Source organism: Arvicanthis niloticus, chromosome 9 (genome assembly GCF_011762505.2).
Source record: "Arvicanthis niloticus isolate mArvNil1 chromosome 9, mArvNil1.pat.X, whole genome shotgun sequence".
In the NCBI taxonomy this organism is placed as follows: domain Eukaryota; kingdom Metazoa; phylum Chordata; class Mammalia; order Rodentia; family Muridae; genus Arvicanthis; species Arvicanthis niloticus.
In genome coordinates, this window is record NC_047666.1 from 77,253,265 (window position 1) to 77,271,997 (window position 18,733).

Here is an 18,733-nt window from a genome sequence, read left to right on the forward strand (position 1 = left end):
TCCTTCAGTTTATATAAAATGAAACAGACACACGGAAAAGCCATAAATATTAGCTATTTATGATAGTTTAGAACTATGAAAACTAACTTTATAGAAAATAATATTTCTGTACTTTTATTGTTAATCAAAAAACATTGTAGGGTATTTTCTTGACTTGTCACTTCATAGTAATGTGTGACGAAAAATATTACATTCCTCTAAAGTGGAAGAATGTTCATTATGTAAGTATTCTGCCTATTTCTTCCCTCCCCCGCTTCTCTTAATCTGAGGTTTATGCCATTTTCTGTTTTAGAGACATGGACTAACTTTATTCAGAGAAGCCATACCACTTATTCATTTATGTTTCATAAGACAGGCATCAATATGTAACCCAGGCTAGCCTCAAACTTACAGCATTCCTGCCTGCCTCTGCTCCCCAAGGTATCACTACAACAGAAAGGCACACGCGTGTTGTGTATGTGTATGGGGTGGGGGGAGACCCCACAGGGAATCTCAGTGACCTGCTGCCTGTCTCCCCTCTACCTTCCCTCACCCAGGCACTGGGAGTTTAGATAGGAGCTGCTGTACCTAGCTTTCTCATGGTGCTGGGGATCCAGACTCGGGTCCTCATGAAGACAGCAGGCACTTTACTGACTAAGCCAGCTCTCCAGCCCCAGCACTGTCTTTTAAAAGCAGCCTTGGAGTTTAATAGGATAGTTTTATTTTGGTTTGGTTTGGGGGGTTTGGTTTTGTTTGGTTTTTGAGACAGTTTCTCTGTGTAGCCTTGACTATCTTGGAAGTCTGTAGACCAGGCTGGACTTGAACTCACAAACGATCTGCCTGGCTATACTCCCAAGTGGTGGGACTAAAGGGGTATGCTGAGAAAGAGAAAGAGAGGCACTCAGAAAGACAGCACAAGCATAGGCTTCTCTAAGACAGCTGGCTGCCCTGTGGCTGTCTCAGCTCTCGGTCGCCCTTACTGTTGGCTGAGCTAACTTTTGTAATGTTGCTGCTGGAGACCCGGAGGCCAACGCTCTGCCACAGGTCAATGCCTCTGATGTTCCTTTATTGGTATTGAAGACAAAAATCTGTAAATTTACTTTACAACATTTTTTATTCATGATATTTTAGACGTATTTGTTAGTTTGTTTTTGAGACAATGTCTCATGCACTCCAGTCTTGCTTTGAACTCTGAATAGCCGAAGATGTCCTTGATCCTCCTACTTCTGGTTGATTCGGTGTCTGGAGTCCAACTCAGGGCCTAGTGCATGCTATGCAAGTACTTTACCAACTGAGGGGCTGTGCGTGCCTGTGTGTGCCTGTGCGTTCACAGACTTACTTTAATTTTAAGGAGAGACCAAGAAGTGCCGTGGAACAGCTGTGTTTGGCTGAGAGCACGAGGCCGAGGATGACTGTGGAGGAGCAGCTGGAGAGGATCAGGAGGCACCAGCAGGCCTGCCTGAGGGAGAAGAAGAAGGGGCTGAATGTCCTCGGTGCTTGCGACCCGTCTCCCTCACAGAGTCCTTCAGATGTGAGGGACAGCCCTTTCAGGGTCACTCAGGTATGCTGACTTCATTGTGATGTAATTGCTTTTGACTGTTGTAGATACATCTTTTCTCCTTGTTTGATAAGAAAACTGGCTTATTTAATATGCTACAAAGAGGCAGTCAGCTGGTAGTAACAGAAGGGCCACTAGCCATGGGCATCATCACAGGCTAAGTAATACTCTGTCTCAAAATCATATCCCAGCCCTTAATACAACTTCGCCAAGGTGTTAGGGACCTCCTTGAACTCCTGCTTAAGCATAGGCAGGCCTTGGGTAGCATTTTCCTGCCGTGGTCCCCTTGCAACTGAGGTTACAGACATGCATCACAGAGCAGGCTAAGGTTGTAGGTAGGACTGATGTTCTGTTTCTTTGTTTTGTGTATGTGTGGGTGTGTACTCCACAACACCCATATGGAGAGTACAACCTGTAGGAACTGGTTCTCTCCCTCCAGCTGGCCAGGATTGAACTCAGGTTGTCAGGCTTGCCTGTAGCAGCACCCTTACTCACTGAGTCATCTCTGACTAGTTTCTCTTTTATCCTTGCTGTTTGCAACAAGACCAGGCTGGAACCTTATGTAGCCCAGGCTGGACTGGCAATTCTCCCAGTATTGAGGTTGCAGGCATAAACCACACCCAGCCTCTTTCTGTTTCACTTTATTGTTAGTCATGGTGGGAGGATAACACAGGTCTCTCCACACATCATGACCTTGAGCTCCTGATCTCTTGCCTCCACTTCAAAGACACAGCATCCCCACCTCACCCCACCCCTTTCTTTTGGCTTTTCAAGACCAGGTTTCTCTGTTCAGTCCTGGCTATCCTGGACTCAATTTGTAGACCAGGCTGGCCTCAAACTCACAGGGATCCTCCTGATTCTGCCCTCCCAGATGCTGGGATTAAAGGTATGCACCACTATGCCCAGCTTTCCCCCCCCCAAAAAAAAAAAAAAAAGTTTAAGACAGAGTCTCACTAATTGTCCATGTGACCTTGACCTGACTTTGTCTCCAGGCAGTCCTTTATTAACCTGCTAAGGATCCGGGCCACAAGGAGGCACCATCACGACTGCTTCAGCTGAGTTACATAGACTTAACATTTTATCAGGTTTTATTAGGTCTACCATAGAGATAGCCGCTTTATATGATTTGTTTTATTTTTTTATTTATTTTTATTTATTTATTTATTTATTTATTTATTTATTTTTGGTTTTTCAAGATAGGGTTTCTCTGTGTAGCCCTGGCTGCCCTGGAACTCACTCTGTAGACCAGGCTGGCCTCGCACTCAGAAATCCACCTGCCTCTGCCTCCCAAGTGCTAGGATTAAAGGCGTGCGCCACCACTGCCCGGCGCTTTATATGATTTGATTATTATAATAGTAAGCTGTGGTGGCTTATTAAATGAAAATAACCCTGTGCTCGAGAGATGAGAGCCAAAGCAACTGTCGGATGCCTTGCATCACCTGCGGCTTAATCATCACCGCTGTAGGCTCATGGTACAGCACGACCTGTTTATACAGAGAGACGTGTAAGAGTTGTCAACACATGCCAACTGGCATGCAGGACAGGCCTTGTCCTTATTTACTTGTCACTGGGTTAAACACCAGACCCAAGAGCGACTCAGGGGAGAAAAGAGTTTGGTTGGCTTGCAAGTCCATCATCAAAGGGAGCTAGGAGGTTCTGCTGCCTAGAGGTCACACTACCCGCAGCAAGCTTGGCTCTCCTATGACCCTTAGCAGTGAAGAAAATGATCCTCCGGGCAGTCTGACAGAGGCTGAGACGCTCCAGAAAGCTCTACACTGTGTCAGCTACATTAGGCCATGACAGCTGACATTCACTTGGGAAGCATATATATACCAGTTGCTTACCCAGCATGTGCAAGGCCCCATGTCTAATTCCCAGCACTACAAGCCTATCTTCCCCTGCACCATGACTTAACACAGCCTCTTGTATGGAGAAAGGTGACTCTAAGTCTGCTGCCCTGCACGTCTCCACCTCAGCAGTGTAGACAGCCAGCATCCATTTCTTCCACATGTTCACTGTGCACACTCCCCTAGAGGTACTACATCAGCTGTCAGTGCTTCCCTGCCCTGGTCCACCTCTCCTTCCATCCAGGAAGAGCAGACCTTGCTCGTGGGCATTAGACTCTGACTGTTGAACTATGGCATATTTTACAAACTGCAGAATGGGTGATTTTAAAAGGAGAAAAATAAATATTCCCTTCATTTATACTTTTTTTTTAATAGAAATCTTCCCTGTAAGTAAAACTCTGGGTTTGTTTTTCCACATCAATGCCTGTTAATGTACACACACATGCACAGTACCAGGGTAAGGATGCTTTATGAAGTAAACAGAGCGAAAGCTGGGTGTGGTTGTTCAAGCATGTTATCCCAGCATTTAGGAGCCTGGGATGCCTAATGAGACACTGTCTAAAACAAAACAAAACAAAACAGGAGTACTGTAGAAATGGCTCGGAGGTCAAGCGTGCAGGCTGCTCTTCTAGAGGACCCAGGTTCAGTTCCCAGCACCATAGGAAGCAGTTTACAGCCACCTATCCCTCCAGCCCTAGGAGATCTGACTCTTCTGGTTCCACAAGTACCCATATACACAGACATCTGTACTTAGACACATAGTCAAACCCAAGTGCTTTAAGGCTAGGCAGCAGTAGTACACACCTAGAACCACTCTGTCCAAGAGCTGTAGGCACAGGATCACAATTTCCATACCAGCCTGGGCTACGTAACAAGGCCCGTCTGTAATCCTACCAACTCATGAAGCCCGAAAGAGACTCACTACAAACTCATGGCCAGCCTGAGCTATCTAGTGAGTTCTGGGCCAATCTGGAGTGAGACCCTGACTCAAAACAATAACAGCGAGTGTAAGTACATAAAGAAAGATGCTCTCTGTGTTTTGAGCAGACTCTAAGGAGGGATGATAACGTGGAGGAGCTAGACGCCATCCACGGAGAAAATGATACAAAGCCAGACGATGAAACCCCAGCAGCAGAAATTGCTCGCCTAGAAGAAGCTGGACCCCAAAATGCAGGCGTCAGCAGAAAGGTAAAAGTGCAGATATGGAAGAGTGGTGGGGATTGAGAAGATGAGACTGAGGGAATTAAGGTGTGTTGTCAGTCAGCGAGCTCTGAGTCTAAATGACAGACTCTTTTTAATTTCATAGATGTGTTCACCACATAAAAATATTACCCAATAACTATGTTTGTAATGTGCATTATCTCTTGTATAAATGACCTTATGCATTTTAGTAGTAAATAATGTTAATTTTTAATATACCTAAATCTAGATTTATCTACAACTATTTGGGGGGCATAATCTTTAATTAATGTGATTGTTTCTGGTTTACTAATATTAAGTATACTAAGAAAACATTGAGGATCACTTTTTCTTATTTGTAGCTAAAAAGAACTGAAAGTATTTTTTATGAAATGCTTTACACACCTGAACCAAATGGAGTGACTTGTGAGGAAGTGATGGAGAAGGAAAGGCATGAAGAGCAGGTGCCTGCAGATGGGTCCTGCAGGTAAGAGCTAAAGAAGAAAAGGACCGACGCTTCAGAAAGCTGAGGTTCCTTGTAGGATTGATTTATTTTTATATGTGTATTTTGCCTGCATGTATATGTGTACACTATGTATGTGCAGTGCCTGCCGAAGCCAGGACTAGATTTAACACACGATTGTGAGCTGCCATATGGACAGAAGCCATGTTCTCTCCAGGAGCAGCCAGTGCTCTAAACTGCTGAGCATCCCCTGCAGCCCAGCCATGTGATTCTTTAAACTTAGTGAGCTAAACTGGGTCTGGTAGGGCTCGGGAGGAGAGGCAGAAGCAGGCAGATCTCTGAGTTTGAAACCAGATTGGACTATAGAGCAAGTTCCAGGATAGCCAGGGCTACATAGAGAGACCTTGTCTCAGAAAACCAAACAAACAAAGCAAGTGTTTGAGTCAAAAATAGACTTTTTTTTTCCCTTCGAGACAGGATTTCTCTGTATAGCCCTGGCTGTCCTGGAACTCACTGTGTAGACCAGGCTGTCCTAAAACTCAGAAATCCTCCTGCCTCTGCCTCCCAAGTGCTGGGAGCTTTAAAGGCCTGTGCCACCACTGCCCGGCCTAGAGAAATGAGTTCAGTGCTTTCTGTGCAAACAGGAGGTGATGAGTTCAGATCCTGGTGTGCACATACAAGCTGAGAAGATCACAGAGCACACTTGTAGCTGACACTGCGGGAGGCTGGGCAGGGACAGGTGCATCCCAGGAGCTCTTGTACAGCCAGTGTAACCAAGTCCAAGCAGAGACCCTGGCTAGGGGCTGGACACATAGGTCAACAGTTAAGAGCACCAGGCTGCTCTTACGGGGGACTGCGGTTGGATTCCCAAAGTGCGCATGGCAGCTCACTGCTATCTCTAACTCCATGTCCAGAGAGTCTGACGCCATCTTCTGGCCTCTGAGGATACCATGCATGCATATGGTATGCAGGTATACAGGCAGACAGAACACCCATGTACATAATGGAAAATAACTTTGAAAAGACGTTGGGTTAGGGAGTCGGGTTCATGTGAGGGTTAGCTGAAACACAAGTGGCAGAGGAGGCATGGCTGGCGCTGAGTAGGCAGCTTTCATACATCATTTGCTGCAGTTTTTCTGTTCTGCATTTTATAAGAAGGAAGATAACATTATAAAAATACATTAAGTTATTAAATAGAGATGGTAGCATCTTTTCTGTATGAGAGGGTGTGAGTGTGTTTGTTGAGGGTCCCATGTAGGCCAGGCTGGCTGAGGACTCCCAACGTCAGGATGAACTTGTAATCACGCTGCCTCTGGCTTCTGTACAGTAGACCACACACCCAGCTTCTGTGCAGTATGAGTTTCCATTAGAAGGTTAGAAGGAAGCAGGTGTGGTGGTGCGCAGCTGAGGCCGTGTAGCTAGACCCGTATCAGAAGGACAAAGAAGCTGGGTGGTGTCCCGCAAGTTTTAACATGCCAGTCTGTTCCCATCAGCTCTCAGGAAGAGGCGGCCATGACAAACCATCAAGCGGAAGGCCCCCCTGACGGAGCAGAGAGTCTTCATGAAGAGGAGGAAACTCTTGCTTCTTCTGAGCCAGCTCCTGAGGTTCCTAGGGAGACACAAACCACAGGTACGTGCGTGCGTGCGTGCTGCAAGCTTACGAATTCCGTTAGTGGGGGCTTTTGCTTCTACAGGGAAGTCTACCAAGGGACTCACTTCTCTGTGTAATCTCTTTGCCTTTGTACCTGAGCCTCACGTGTGTCCCTGGACTGTGGAGGAAGCAGCTGTGCCTGCTCTAACACCGTGCGTGGCCTGGGGCTCAGAGAATTAGTTTTCGTTTCATTTTTCAACCATGACACAGTGAACTATTTCTCTAAAAGAGCCAAGCATGGTGACTCTGTTGCAGTTCCTGTACTCAAGGAGGCTGAGGCAGTTCAAGCCTAACCTGTACTAACATAGCATGGCCTTGTCTCAGAAGTCATTAGGGCTAGAGAGATGGCTCAGTGCTTAAGTTACATACTGCTTACTGCTCTTATACTTTGTCTCCTCATGAGGTGCCCTGAGCGCCTGAGATGACTTGCGCCCTCCTCCACAGAGACAAATATTTTTTGTCGTTACTGAGAGAAGCTTTCTCTGTGTAACAGCTCCAGCTGTCCTGGAAACCACGGGTGCACACCTCTACACACATGTGCATTTGTTGTTGTTTTTGAGACGGGGTTTCTCTGGATAACAGCCCCAGCTGTCCTGGAACTTGCTTTGTAGACCAGGCTGGCCTCAACCTCACCAAGTTCCTCCTGCCTCTGCCTTGTGACTACTGGGATTAAAGGTGTGTGCCACCATGCCCTCCCTGCTACATAATTTAAAACATTTTTTTTTTTAAAGATTTCTTCCTACATGGAAATCTTATAGGCCAGGATCCTTAGAAACCACAGCTGAATCTTTGGGAGCTGCGGAGTTGTGTCTGCTGTGACTGGTGCCCCGGTGCACACTGATGTGTCATGGGAACCCCATGATGTGCACGGCACATTAGAGAGAAGATTGTTGTGCTGGTCTGTCTCTGTCTCTCTTGGGTGGTGCTGTGTGAGTGTGGGCTGGACCCTTGGCCTTCTGATACTGTTCTTCATTCCTGCTGCTGCCTCCTGTACTCTGTAAGCAAAACCCATTTCAGTCCTCTAAACGTTTAAACTCGCTGTCATGCTGGCCTGATACCAAAGAGAGTAGCAACAATGAACTGGCTGGCTGAGGCCGCCCTTAGGAAAGTGTCTGTGTAGCTATGTTCTCTGTGAGACATTCTCAGCTGCAGACCAGGCAGTGAGCACAGGAATTCCCACTCTGCAACCATTAGAGCTGCTCTGGGTCAGAGTGCTGCTGTGGTGTTAAGCCTGCAATGCTGACACCTCCTTGGTATGAACTAGGAAAGATGCAACAGCACTTTCTGACATAGCTGGGAACTGACTTCAAAGCAAGAAAAGGACTAACAGGCCAGATGGTGCATGTGGATGCTCAGAAGACCCGTTTAACTCTTCTTTCTTTTCCTTTTTCCTTTTTTTCCTTTTTGGTTTTTCGAGACGAGATTTCTCTGTGTGGCCCTGGTGGTCCTGGAACTCACTTTGTAGACCAGGCTGGCCTCAAACTCAAGAGGCCTGCTCTGCCTCCCAAGTGTAGCATTAGGCTTGTGCCACCGCCGCCCGGCACTAGTTGGATTTGTAAGATGTCTTCTGACCTCTACAAACATGCACACACTCGAGCACACACAAACACACAATAAATATCAACTATCTTTGTTCTAAACAACACTCGTGTGTGTATATGTATATGTGTCTCTGTGTGTATGTACTTACCTTCTGTTTTCTTGGTGTGTTTTAGTGGAAAGTCTGCCCCCGTCTCCTGACTCCTCCACGGCAGCAGACCCGCCCACTCCACCCCAGCTCACGGAAGGATCGCATTTCATGTGTGTGTAGTCTCAGAAGTATGTCTTCTCTTCTCTTTTTGGTGCCTTGTGCTAGGAGGATGTTACTTGGATTGTATCCATTTGTTGGGACAGCAAGTGAATTAACTGCGTGCCACCAGAGCACCAGGCCATGTATGTGAAGTCCAGGCCATATTTCAGGTTTCTCACATTGGCCTTGCAGGGAGTTGGTCTCTGGAGGTGTTTTCTCTCAGTCTCTCATACCATCATCCATAAATACAGCAAAATCTGCAGTGAGCAGCCTGTGCCGGCCCTCCTTGCAGCACTGCAGCTGTGCACCGGGACATCCTGCCCACACTCAGGGCTGAGGAAGCAGGTGCTGCCCTTTGGATGAAGCGATCTTTAAGATACAGTCTCTGGTAGAGCTTTGACATCCCGAAACCATGGCTGGAGCCAGGATAGAGAGAGGGTGACTTTCTGAGTCACTCCTTCTTTATTACTCTTACACAGTAGCAATATGTGTTTTGTGTATGTAATGTGTGTGTGTGTGTGCCACACACATGTGGATGATATGCCACATGAGTGTGCCACAACAAGTATGTGAAGACCAAAGGACAACTTTGTGGAGCCAGTTTTGTCCTGCCACCGTGAACATTCTGGGGTTTGAACTTGAGTTATCAGTATGTTCATAGGCACTGCTAAACTATATCACTGACATCTCACACACACCAGACTCCTACTTTTAAACAATACAGACTGTGTGCACAGAACCTACTTTACTCACAGATTTGTGCTTACAAGTAAATAGTTTCCCTAAAAAAACGGAAGTGAGAATGTGTACGCCTCTTCTGCATGTTTCCCCAGCATCTACCACCTCTTATAATGCTGAGAACTTTTGAGTTACCATAAGTTCTGGAATGGTCATAAGCAGTAACACAAGCTGTGAGAAAGTCTTCAGATGTGCCTGGCCATCCGTGCAGCAGCCTCTTGTCTGGGGTCTGTCTTCATCCTGGCTTTTGACGTAGCTCTGCACTTTGACTTGAAGCCCCTGTGGGTTGTGGTGCAGCTTCCATACTGGCTTGAGGAGCTTTGCTAGAGTTAGGGATGACCGGGTGTTAGAGCTGTGTCTGTGGCTTGCCTTTTTCACTCACAGAACTTTTTGGTTGTGTAAAGGTGACTCTGGTGACACAATGACACTAGACAGGAAACATAAACATGCTTGTGGCCTAACAGGTGTCCTCTACCTCTGTTAGTGAACAAATGGACAGTGAGAACATTCACAGGGCCAGGTATCATATAGCCTTTAATCCCATCTCCTGAGAGGCAGACACCAATGAATTTCTCTGAGCTTGAGGGCAGCCTAGTGTTTACATAGTGAGCTCCAAAGACCAATGCTGCATGGTGAGACCCTGTCTCTAAACACAAAACTATCTACAGGAGTTGGGCATGTAGCTCAGTTGGTATAGCACATACACATGAAGTTCTGGATTCAGTTCTCAGCATCACAAAGAATCAGGCATGATGGTGTACACCAATAATCCCAGCACTTGGGAGGAAGAGGCAGGAGAATTAAGAATTCCAGGCCAGCCTGAGCTTCATGTCAAAACAAAAGGGTGTCCTCATGAATTTTTGATCAGGCCATAATTTATTTTACAGTAACTGTTCCTGTAACAAAGGACAGTAGGACCTTAGACGCACCGGTTTGGTCATTTGTTACTGGATTGTGTCTTACCTTTTATGCCAGCTCAAGTGGCAATGGGTGTTACAGCTAGGCACAGACAACACTGATGTTTCTCATCTCCTCTTATTGAGCACCACACACAGCTAACCTGTAGCACAGACACTGTCGCTACTTTTATCTTGCCAGTGCACATGTCATGATTCTCTGAACCTGTGGGTTTGGCACAAGTGCTGCTATAGATGAGTGAGTAGGGAAGCTGGGCAGAGCCAGCCTTCTTCACGGATCTGAACTGCTTGCTGTGTATGTGATTGATTGCATCACACTTGGCAACCTCAGTTGTTCCTTCATTAAGGAAATGAAGAAAGTGCCCACCCATCCTGTGTTCTGGTTTAGAGATTTCCAGGCCACGTTTGTCACCTGTTCTGCCTTGGTTACTTTGGGACATAGCAGTCATCAGCTTTGCAGATGTCAAAAGTAACCTCCGCTCTCGTGTTTTCCAGCTGCACTGACGTCTGTTGAGAGCACACAGAGCTGAAGCTGTGGACCGACCTCCGTGGTGTAAGAAGATGTACAGTATACCTTAAATCTATGAAATTCATAGTTCAGATGCTTCTGACCACAGAGCATCATTTTATCACCTTTGGAAAATGTTTATTCCAAAATAGCTTTAATGGCCCGTATGTGCACTCCGTAGTGTCAAGGTCACCGTCCTCCGCCGGCTTGCTGCTATAAGTTCAGAGCGTTGTCAGTCAGGTGCTTTCTCCCGCGTGCACGCTCCATCAGAGCTTGCTTGGTTGCAGTTCCCAGATCTGGATGCTTGGGTCTCAGTGACCTTGGGTTTCTTTGGCTTTTCAGTGCGGCTACACTTTCCTGTGACCCTCGTTTGCCTCCCTTCTTTTCTCTTCCCATCTTGGCTTCTGCAGTGCTTCATTTGACACTTGATTTGTAAAAATTTTATATAAATATATTTAAAATGTGCCATTTCTCACTGCTAAGTGAAGTCCGTCCTGTTTTTAGCTCTGACCCCTCCTCAGTCAACTGCATCGTCAGCAGTTCCTGCCACGCTCCATCTGCTTCCACAAATGCTGTTGCTTAGCTTTTTTTTAAAAGCCAAACAATTACAAGCGTAGGTATTTTACAGTACTGGACACTTATGTCATTGGAATCGATGTGTACAGCAATAAGCAGGCTTTTAGATCCAGTACTTGGTCTGTGTACAGATGTAATTATGTTCATTGTGTAGAAGTTACACAGTGAGCACATGTAATAAGGCTGCTTACTATAGTTTAATGCAGATGTTCATAGCTCATTTCTTTTTTATCATGTTAAATAAATGTTGATGTTCTTAAATCACTTGTGTTAGAATATTTTTTCTTTCCTCTATCTATCTATCTATCTATCTATCTATCTATCTATCTGTTGCTCTCCAGGGTTTCAAGATTTCACCATGTAGCTCTGTAGCTCTGGCTGGCCTGGAACTTGCTATGTAAACCAGCTTTGAGAGACTGCCAGGCTCTGCTCCCAAGTATTAGAGGTGGAGGCATGCACCACCATGTTTGGCTAGAATCTTTTCATGGAAAAATGGAGACTCTGAGACCAGGAGTGTAGCCCAGAGGTAGAACATTTCCCCAGCATGTGTGAGCCCTATGTTTAACTTCAACACCAGAAAAAAGAAACGGGGAAAAAAAATCAGAGACCCACATGACCTCTAAAAGAAAAAGTGTGTTAATCCTGTGTCCCTGGGCAACATCATTAAAAGGACTTGTGCATCCAGCCCTCCGAAACAGAATAGAGGAACCTGAGGGCACACAGAAAGATGGTGCCGACCGCAGTTCATATCCACTTGTAACACAGTGTAGACCACCGTATCACTGTTCCGGCTTCTCATAAATTGCAGCTTAACACCAATGAGCAGTTAGTTTTGAGAAGTCTCCTACCCTATTTCCATGTCTCCAAGCTGCAGTCCCAGTGTACTTAGAGAGAACATGGGGGAGGGGCAGTTGGGGCTGCCTCTGCCATGAGGAACTAGACAGGTTTTTATGAGTGGCCCTCGGAGACGGTTTCTTAAGGATACATTCTTTGCAGATGTTCACGCTCTTCAGAATCAATTAGGTTTCCTTCCCCTCTAACCTTTTGTTCATGCTATACATTGTTTCCAGAGCACAGGGAAATGTGATGCTTTTTGGATTCCCATGCAGAATAGCCCCAAAGAAGTTGGCACTGGTCAAGTCAGTCCCCACCCCATGACACACTAAAAAGGATTTAGGCTTAATTCAAAATGCAGGTGTATAAATGCATGCACTGCAAAAGGAAGCAAAGGGAAATGTGCTCAGCTAGAGTCTGTGTAGATCACTGAAAACAGGCCAACATAGTGCAGTCTCTGTAAACATGGTACCGTAATCCAGGCATGTAAAAGAAAAACCCCAGACTATGCCCTCTCAGCCATAACATGATACGAGGTGACTTTATCATGATGAAAGGTGGCTTTTGTCTTTTCCAAGTTTTTGGGCTTCTCTGAGGGTTTGGGTTTGGGGGAGGGTCTCTCTTTCCTTGCTTAAAGATTTGCTTCTTTTAAGTGTCTATATGTGCACATGAGTTCAGGATCTCACTGAGGATAGAGATATCAGGCAGTTGTGAGCTACCCTTAATCCCACCAGGCAAGAATAAGACCACTATTACAATATGAAGCCAAATTTGAAGCAACCTTTAATTAAATACTGGCCAGGATAATAATGGATTCTGACCAGGTCTATTCTGGAGTTCCCAGAAAAGAATGGTCATGAGCCACGTTGACCAGCTGCTTATAAAGGCTAACTTACAAAATGATATACTTCCTGTCTTAGTCTAATGCTGGGTGGGGTGTGGGGCAAGCAGACATCCTGACCCACTTTCTGCCTAGGTAACTCTGACCTACATGTGATCAAGCACGTCTGGTGCAGTTGAGTCAACCAAACTTGTTTAGGGAAGTGAAAGCCTGTGGCTTGTTATCTTATGAGAACATCAGCCTCCAGCATCTCAGGAAATTATGTGACCCTGGGCAAGGGCTTACAGCTTAGAGGCATTTGTTTGTTTGTTTGTTTGTTTGTTTGTTTCATAGATCTATCTGTTAGGCACAGTGATTAAAACTTAAAACATAACTTACATTACCTGATGTGGTGCTGGTAACCAAACGTGGGTCCTCCAGAAGAGCAGTATCCACCCTTAATTCCTGACATCTCTCCAGACCTTATTTAGTTTATCTTACCAGTATATGTTGTATACTTTCTTCTTTTGTCAATTTTGAAGTCTTAACTGTAAAGAAGTTTACATTGAAAAGTCAACCTGAAACTTGAAAAGGCTGAAAATAATACAGCTGGCAGAACTAATCCGGTGCTGTGGGATTCAGCCTGTCGCAGCTCTCTTAAGCGTAAAATAGGACAGGACCAGTGCCCCTGCGTGCACCACTTAAGCATTCCCCTGGCTCTGTGGGTATAATCCCTGTCTCAGCTCTTTCCTTAAGGAGCTCTGTCTAACAAACAGGCTTTTTAAAATATCCCTCAAGCAGCAAGGCCACACCCACCCCAGCAAAGCCACGCCTGCTCCAACAAGGCCACACCTCCTAATCGTGCCACACTCCCTACAGGTCTCAGGAGGCCATTTTCACTCAAACCACCTATAGGAGGTATCAGAAACAAATGGTTGGGTGAGCTATTGGGAGAGCTTGTGTGGAGCATTTTGTTGGTTACAGGGTGAAGTTCAGTAAGTAAAACATTAAAAAGGCAGGGTAAAAGTATCAGTGTGGGGATGAGGAGGAAAGAGGGATGAAGGGGAGGAGCCAGTGTGGAAGGGACCTTAGAAGGAATTGTCTGGTCCCTGTGTTTTTAGACCACTTTTCAAACCAGTTAGGACTTTTTCTTTCTTTCTTTCTTTCTTTCTTTCTTTCTTTCTTTCTTTCTTTCTTTCTTTCTTTTTTTAGGTTTTTCAAGACAGGGTTTCTCTGTGTAGCCCTGGCTGTCCTGGAACTCACTCTGTAGACCAGGCTGGCCTCAAACTCAGAAATCCCCCTGCCTCTGCCTCCCAAGTGCTGGGATTAAAGGGGTGCGCCACCACTGCCCGGCCAGTTAGGACTTTTTCATGTGGAAGCAGCATCATTACCATAGGAGGGCTCAAATTCCATCCTTAGCATCAGTCAGATGCTAAATCCTCTAATCTTGGAGCACTGCAGTCCCGGGCTGGTCCTGAAGGTCCTGAAGTTGATCTGAGCTGGTGAGAAGGAGGTTAACAGATGCATAAGGAGGCCTCAGCCCAGCCACATTCGTTCTGAGTCCCAAAAACAATCTACAGAGTGGCAAGCAGAAGGATGCGCTGGATGGCCCATGGCCCATCAGTCCTCTTTCAGAGGTCACCCAAACCACCTTTAGGGATCAGGGGGAGTAAGTCTCTTGGGAACTGCTGCAAGGCTGCAAGGCTGCCATACGGTCGATGAGGGGCGCAGTCGTTAGAGAGCCTCAGAAGCGGGTTCATCCAAAGCTTCATGATTACACTTAATCGTTGGCAGGCATCCAGAACGTAAGTCAGGAGGTAGCAACTGTACAACCTTGTGGGGAACATTAGGAGTTGGTTACATGAGGAAAACTTGTGTATCAAGATTACTGAGTTAAACGCAATTGTGAAACTGGCTGGACCATGTTCCAGAGTTCTATAGTGGGGTAAGGCCATTGTAGGTAGCCGGTTGTTTACATCATACTCCTGCATAAAAACCACCTGGAAGCCATGTAAAAAAGTCACTTAAAGTCGGCATCCAATGTCTGAATCTGAACAGAAAGCATCTGGTATTTCTTGCTTTCATATATAATGAACTTTCTGTGTTTGTTTAAATATTAACAATGTCAGCTATGGGCTGGAGAGATGGCTCCATGGTTAAGAGCACTGACTGCTCTTCCTAGAGGTCCTGAGTTCAATTCCCAGCAACCACATGGTGGCTCACAACCATCTGTAATGAGGATCTGATGCCCTCTTCTGGTGTGTCTGAAGACAGCAACGGCGTACTCATATACATGAAATAAATAAATCTTAAACAAAAAAACCAGTATCAGCTACTATGTAATGAGCAAAAACAGTATCCCCAAAAAATAATTTTTGGTTAGAAACAGTTTGATAGGTTAAATTCTAAAACTTGGACTATTACCTTAAATAACCATATCTAGTATTAGAAAACATGGCAATACAATTTTTGGTAACATGGTTACAAAATCATCTGTCAAGATGGCGGCAAGCCGTGTGGTTGTCATTTACTCCTCCCCCCTCGTGAGCCCCTGAGGCTCACGCCTGTATTTTCCTTTTTAGAAACTTCTCCTCTTGGGGCTGGAGAGGTGGCTCAGTGGTTCAGAGCACTGACTGCTCCTCCAGAGGTCCTTGAGTTCAATTCCCAGCAACCACATGTTGGTTCACAAACATCTGTAACGGGATCTGATTTCCTCTTCTGGTGTGTCTAAAGACAGCGACAGTGTACTCATATACATAAAATAAATAAATCTTTAAAAAAAAAAAAAGAATTTCTCTTCTCATAAACAAAACTTAAATCCAAATTACATGCAAGCATCCTGTAACAAATAATATTCCCTATGTATAGATTTTTTTTACTGTCACCCTTCCTGTTCTAAGTTTTTTTTAAGTTTTTTTGTTTGTTTGTTTGTTTGTTTTTGTTTTTCGAGACAGGGTTTCTCTGTGTAGTCCTGGCTGTCCTGGAACTCACTCTGTAGACCAGGCTGGCCTCGAACTCAGAAATCCTCCTGCCTCTGCCTCCCAAGTGCTAGGATTAAAGGCGTGCGCCACCACTGCCTGACTGATTTATTTATTTTATGTATATAAGTACACCGTCTCTGTCTTCAGACACACCAAAAAATGGCATCAGATGCCATCACAAGTGGTTGTGAGCCACCATGTAGTGGATAGGAATTGAACTCAGATCCTCTGGAAGAGCAATCAGGGCTCTTATCTTCTGAGCCATCTCTGTGGCCCCCTGGTAGAAGTTTTAAGGTAAATTTTTGTCACAGATTTTACAGATCTTTTTAACCACACCCAATGAATTTACAAATCTTAAGATTCAGAAAATCTTACAAATCCTTAGATAAAGTTTATACTTCAGCAAAAGTTTTAGATATAATTGGGGGGGGCAATATTTAGAGACTTAAAACCAAGAGGGGGACTATTAGATAAGCAACCCTAATTCTCACTGGGAATCATTTACTTTTCAGCTGATTATAAGCGCGTAGTGTCTTCTCCTGGGCTGTTGTGTTTTTTTCACCCTTTCTCCTAGCACAGGTCAGGTGACCACTGTGGGAGACAAGGAAGTCCTGTGCTCACAGATAAGCTCCGGGGATCCTGGAATGTTAAACAGTCAGGGTAATTCTGTCAAAGGTAGAGTTGCATAACCTATTACCTACCCTGAAGGCTGGGAGCTGACTTGGTTAGTAGCCTGGTGACCTTTGTGCTGTCTGTATGGCCACACACAGACACCAGATCCAGACATCCACACCAGATCCTCCCCCAAAACCCTTATCATGAGTTTACCAATCTATAGAACCTGTCTTTATAAAAGGCGTTACATGTAGTCAACCTATAGACTGCATCTCTATGGAGGTGTCATAGGTACAGAGTCTCAACAGGATGCCGTCTGATCTTTGTTTGGTTTACTTTGTGATGTATTGTGCACAGGAGAGTGACTTAATTATCAACAGGAAAGTTTTCTCCAAATTGTGCTGTTCTTAAATATGTCTAAAGTTAACGACTCAAGTACTTGGCATCAGACTCCCCAAGTTTGAACGGGCACTTGCTACTTAGTAGTACTGAACCAAACTGCCTTCTTGCTTCCCTCGGAGCGGAGGGTTACTCAGCTGGCTGGTGATGGTCTCGGAGATCTCCCTCAACCTGCCTCACCCCGGACACAGACTTTGGAGGAAATTTTTAAGCAAACGTGATTGGATCTGGGGCAGGCAGACCAAATTCTAACTCCAGAGCCAGCTTCTTCAATAGAGTAAACAGCATGAGACAGGTTGTCAGTGGTTTTCACCTGGCCTCCTTGCCCCGCCCCCCAAGACAAAACCCAATGATCTACATATCCATTACCAGTGGGGGGGAGGGGGAGGGGGGAGAAACGGGAAAGACAATCTGAAATACTTTTCCCTCTTAACTGCTAAAGATACGAGGAGGATTTTCCAGGTTTGGAGAGGTAGAAACACAGCAAGCCAAAAGCATAAAGCAGAAGAATTCTACAGGAGACCGAAAGCATAAGGCTCTGTGCTCTGTGTTAGGAATCGGTTATAAGCTTAGGTACCCAGCAGAAATGGTGGCGGATAGTCCAGCTCTGAGGAGGGAAACAAGGCAGAGCCATGAAGAAATTTTAAATGAACTGTGTTCTGTGGGGGAGGGGCTCAGACCATGCTAGCATTCCATCTCCTGGTGTTAACCTAAATCTTTTAAGGGAGCAGAAATTGACCCACACAATGGTGGTTGATGTCTTTAATCCCAGCACTGTGGAGGCAGAGGCAGGAGGCTCTCTGTGAGTTCGAGGCCAGCCTCATCCACAGAGATAGTTTCAGAGCAGCCAAGGTTACACACACGAACTCTTGTCTCCTGTCTCAAAGGAGCAAGAAAGAGGAAAGAGGAGGAAGGAGGAGGCAGAACAAGGGAAAAACGGGCTAAAATCCAGCCATTTACATTGTCCTCTAAGTCTCAAAATAACCGAATGTGCCTGGAAGGTAAGGGGCACCCCAATCTCTACTGGAAAGTAAGGGTGCACCCCAAACTCTACAGTTCCAGGGTTAGGAAACCACAGAGCCAGAGGAAGTTTCTCAGAGTTTTCCATTGATTGAGTGGTAGGCAAGTGGAGAATTCCGGGGAAATCCTGCTCGAATATTTAATGAACAGCTAAGAGAGAAAGGCATTTCAGATTGTCTTTCCCTTTTTCACACACACACACGCACACGCACACGTACACGTACACACATACACACACACACACACACACACACACACACACACACACACACACACTGGATATGAATATATAGATCACTGAGTTCAGTCTTACAGATGTCTTTTAGGTGAACCATATTGAAAAAGCTGTTTCATGTTTTTCTACCTCCTTCATTCCCGTGCATCTAGGAATTGAACTCACATCACCGGGCTTGATGGCAGGTGCCTTTACAAACTGAGCTATCTTGATGGCACTTGGGGGGTGGGGAAGAGTGGTACTGAATGGTGAGGTCAAAGGGCAATCTGTAGGTTCCCAGGCTCCTGACAAGTGCCCACACCCACTGGGCCATTTAATGGGCCAATGTGTTTCTTTTTTAATGTTAATCTTTCATTCCCGGTTTTTTTTAGCATCTGCATTGCCTAAGCCGGCACCCAAGAGCTGCTTAATAAAAGGGAGATTAGATCCTGAGGCTAAGAATGCTAGCCTTTACAAACCCTTGGCTTTAAGTTGTTTGTTAATATGTCTCAGGTAGATGAGAGAGGATAATGGGCTGGCTGCTTTTCTACAGAGAGCTGGGCCAAAGCCACTTTCTCTAACAAAGTCTGTACCCCTCAGGGGCTCCACCCTGCTTCACATACTCCACTCATGCTGGCTCTCTCT

At 45.5% G+C, this 18,733-nt stretch overlaps 1 protein-coding gene across 29 annotated transcripts in view; it reads left to right on the forward strand.

The window, feature by feature from the left end:
* Positions 1-11,466, forward strand: part of Plekha5 (pleckstrin homology domain containing A5) — a 165,763-nt gene extending 154,297 nt beyond the window's left edge. For 27 of the 29 annotated variants that reach the window (XM_076940722.1, XM_076940732.1, XM_076940723.1 and 24 more), the window contains 6 exons: positions 1,331-1,540; positions 4,432-4,572; positions 4,926-5,050; positions 6,520-6,656; positions 8,393-8,495; positions 10,617-11,466. In XM_076940722.1, coding sequence (XP_076796837.1) covers positions 1,331-1,540; positions 4,432-4,572; positions 4,926-5,050; positions 6,520-6,656; positions 8,393-8,487 — 708 coding nt within the window. In that variant the 3' untranslated portion in view covers positions 8,488-8,495; positions 10,617-11,466. The remainder of the gene's footprint in view (positions 1-1,330; positions 1,541-4,431; positions 4,573-4,925; positions 5,051-6,519; positions 6,657-8,392; positions 8,496-10,616) is intronic. The other 2 variants (XM_076940728.1, XM_034511525.2) reach the window with 1 other exon arrangement.
* The last annotated feature ends 7,267 nt before the right edge of the window (positions 11,467-18,733 follow it).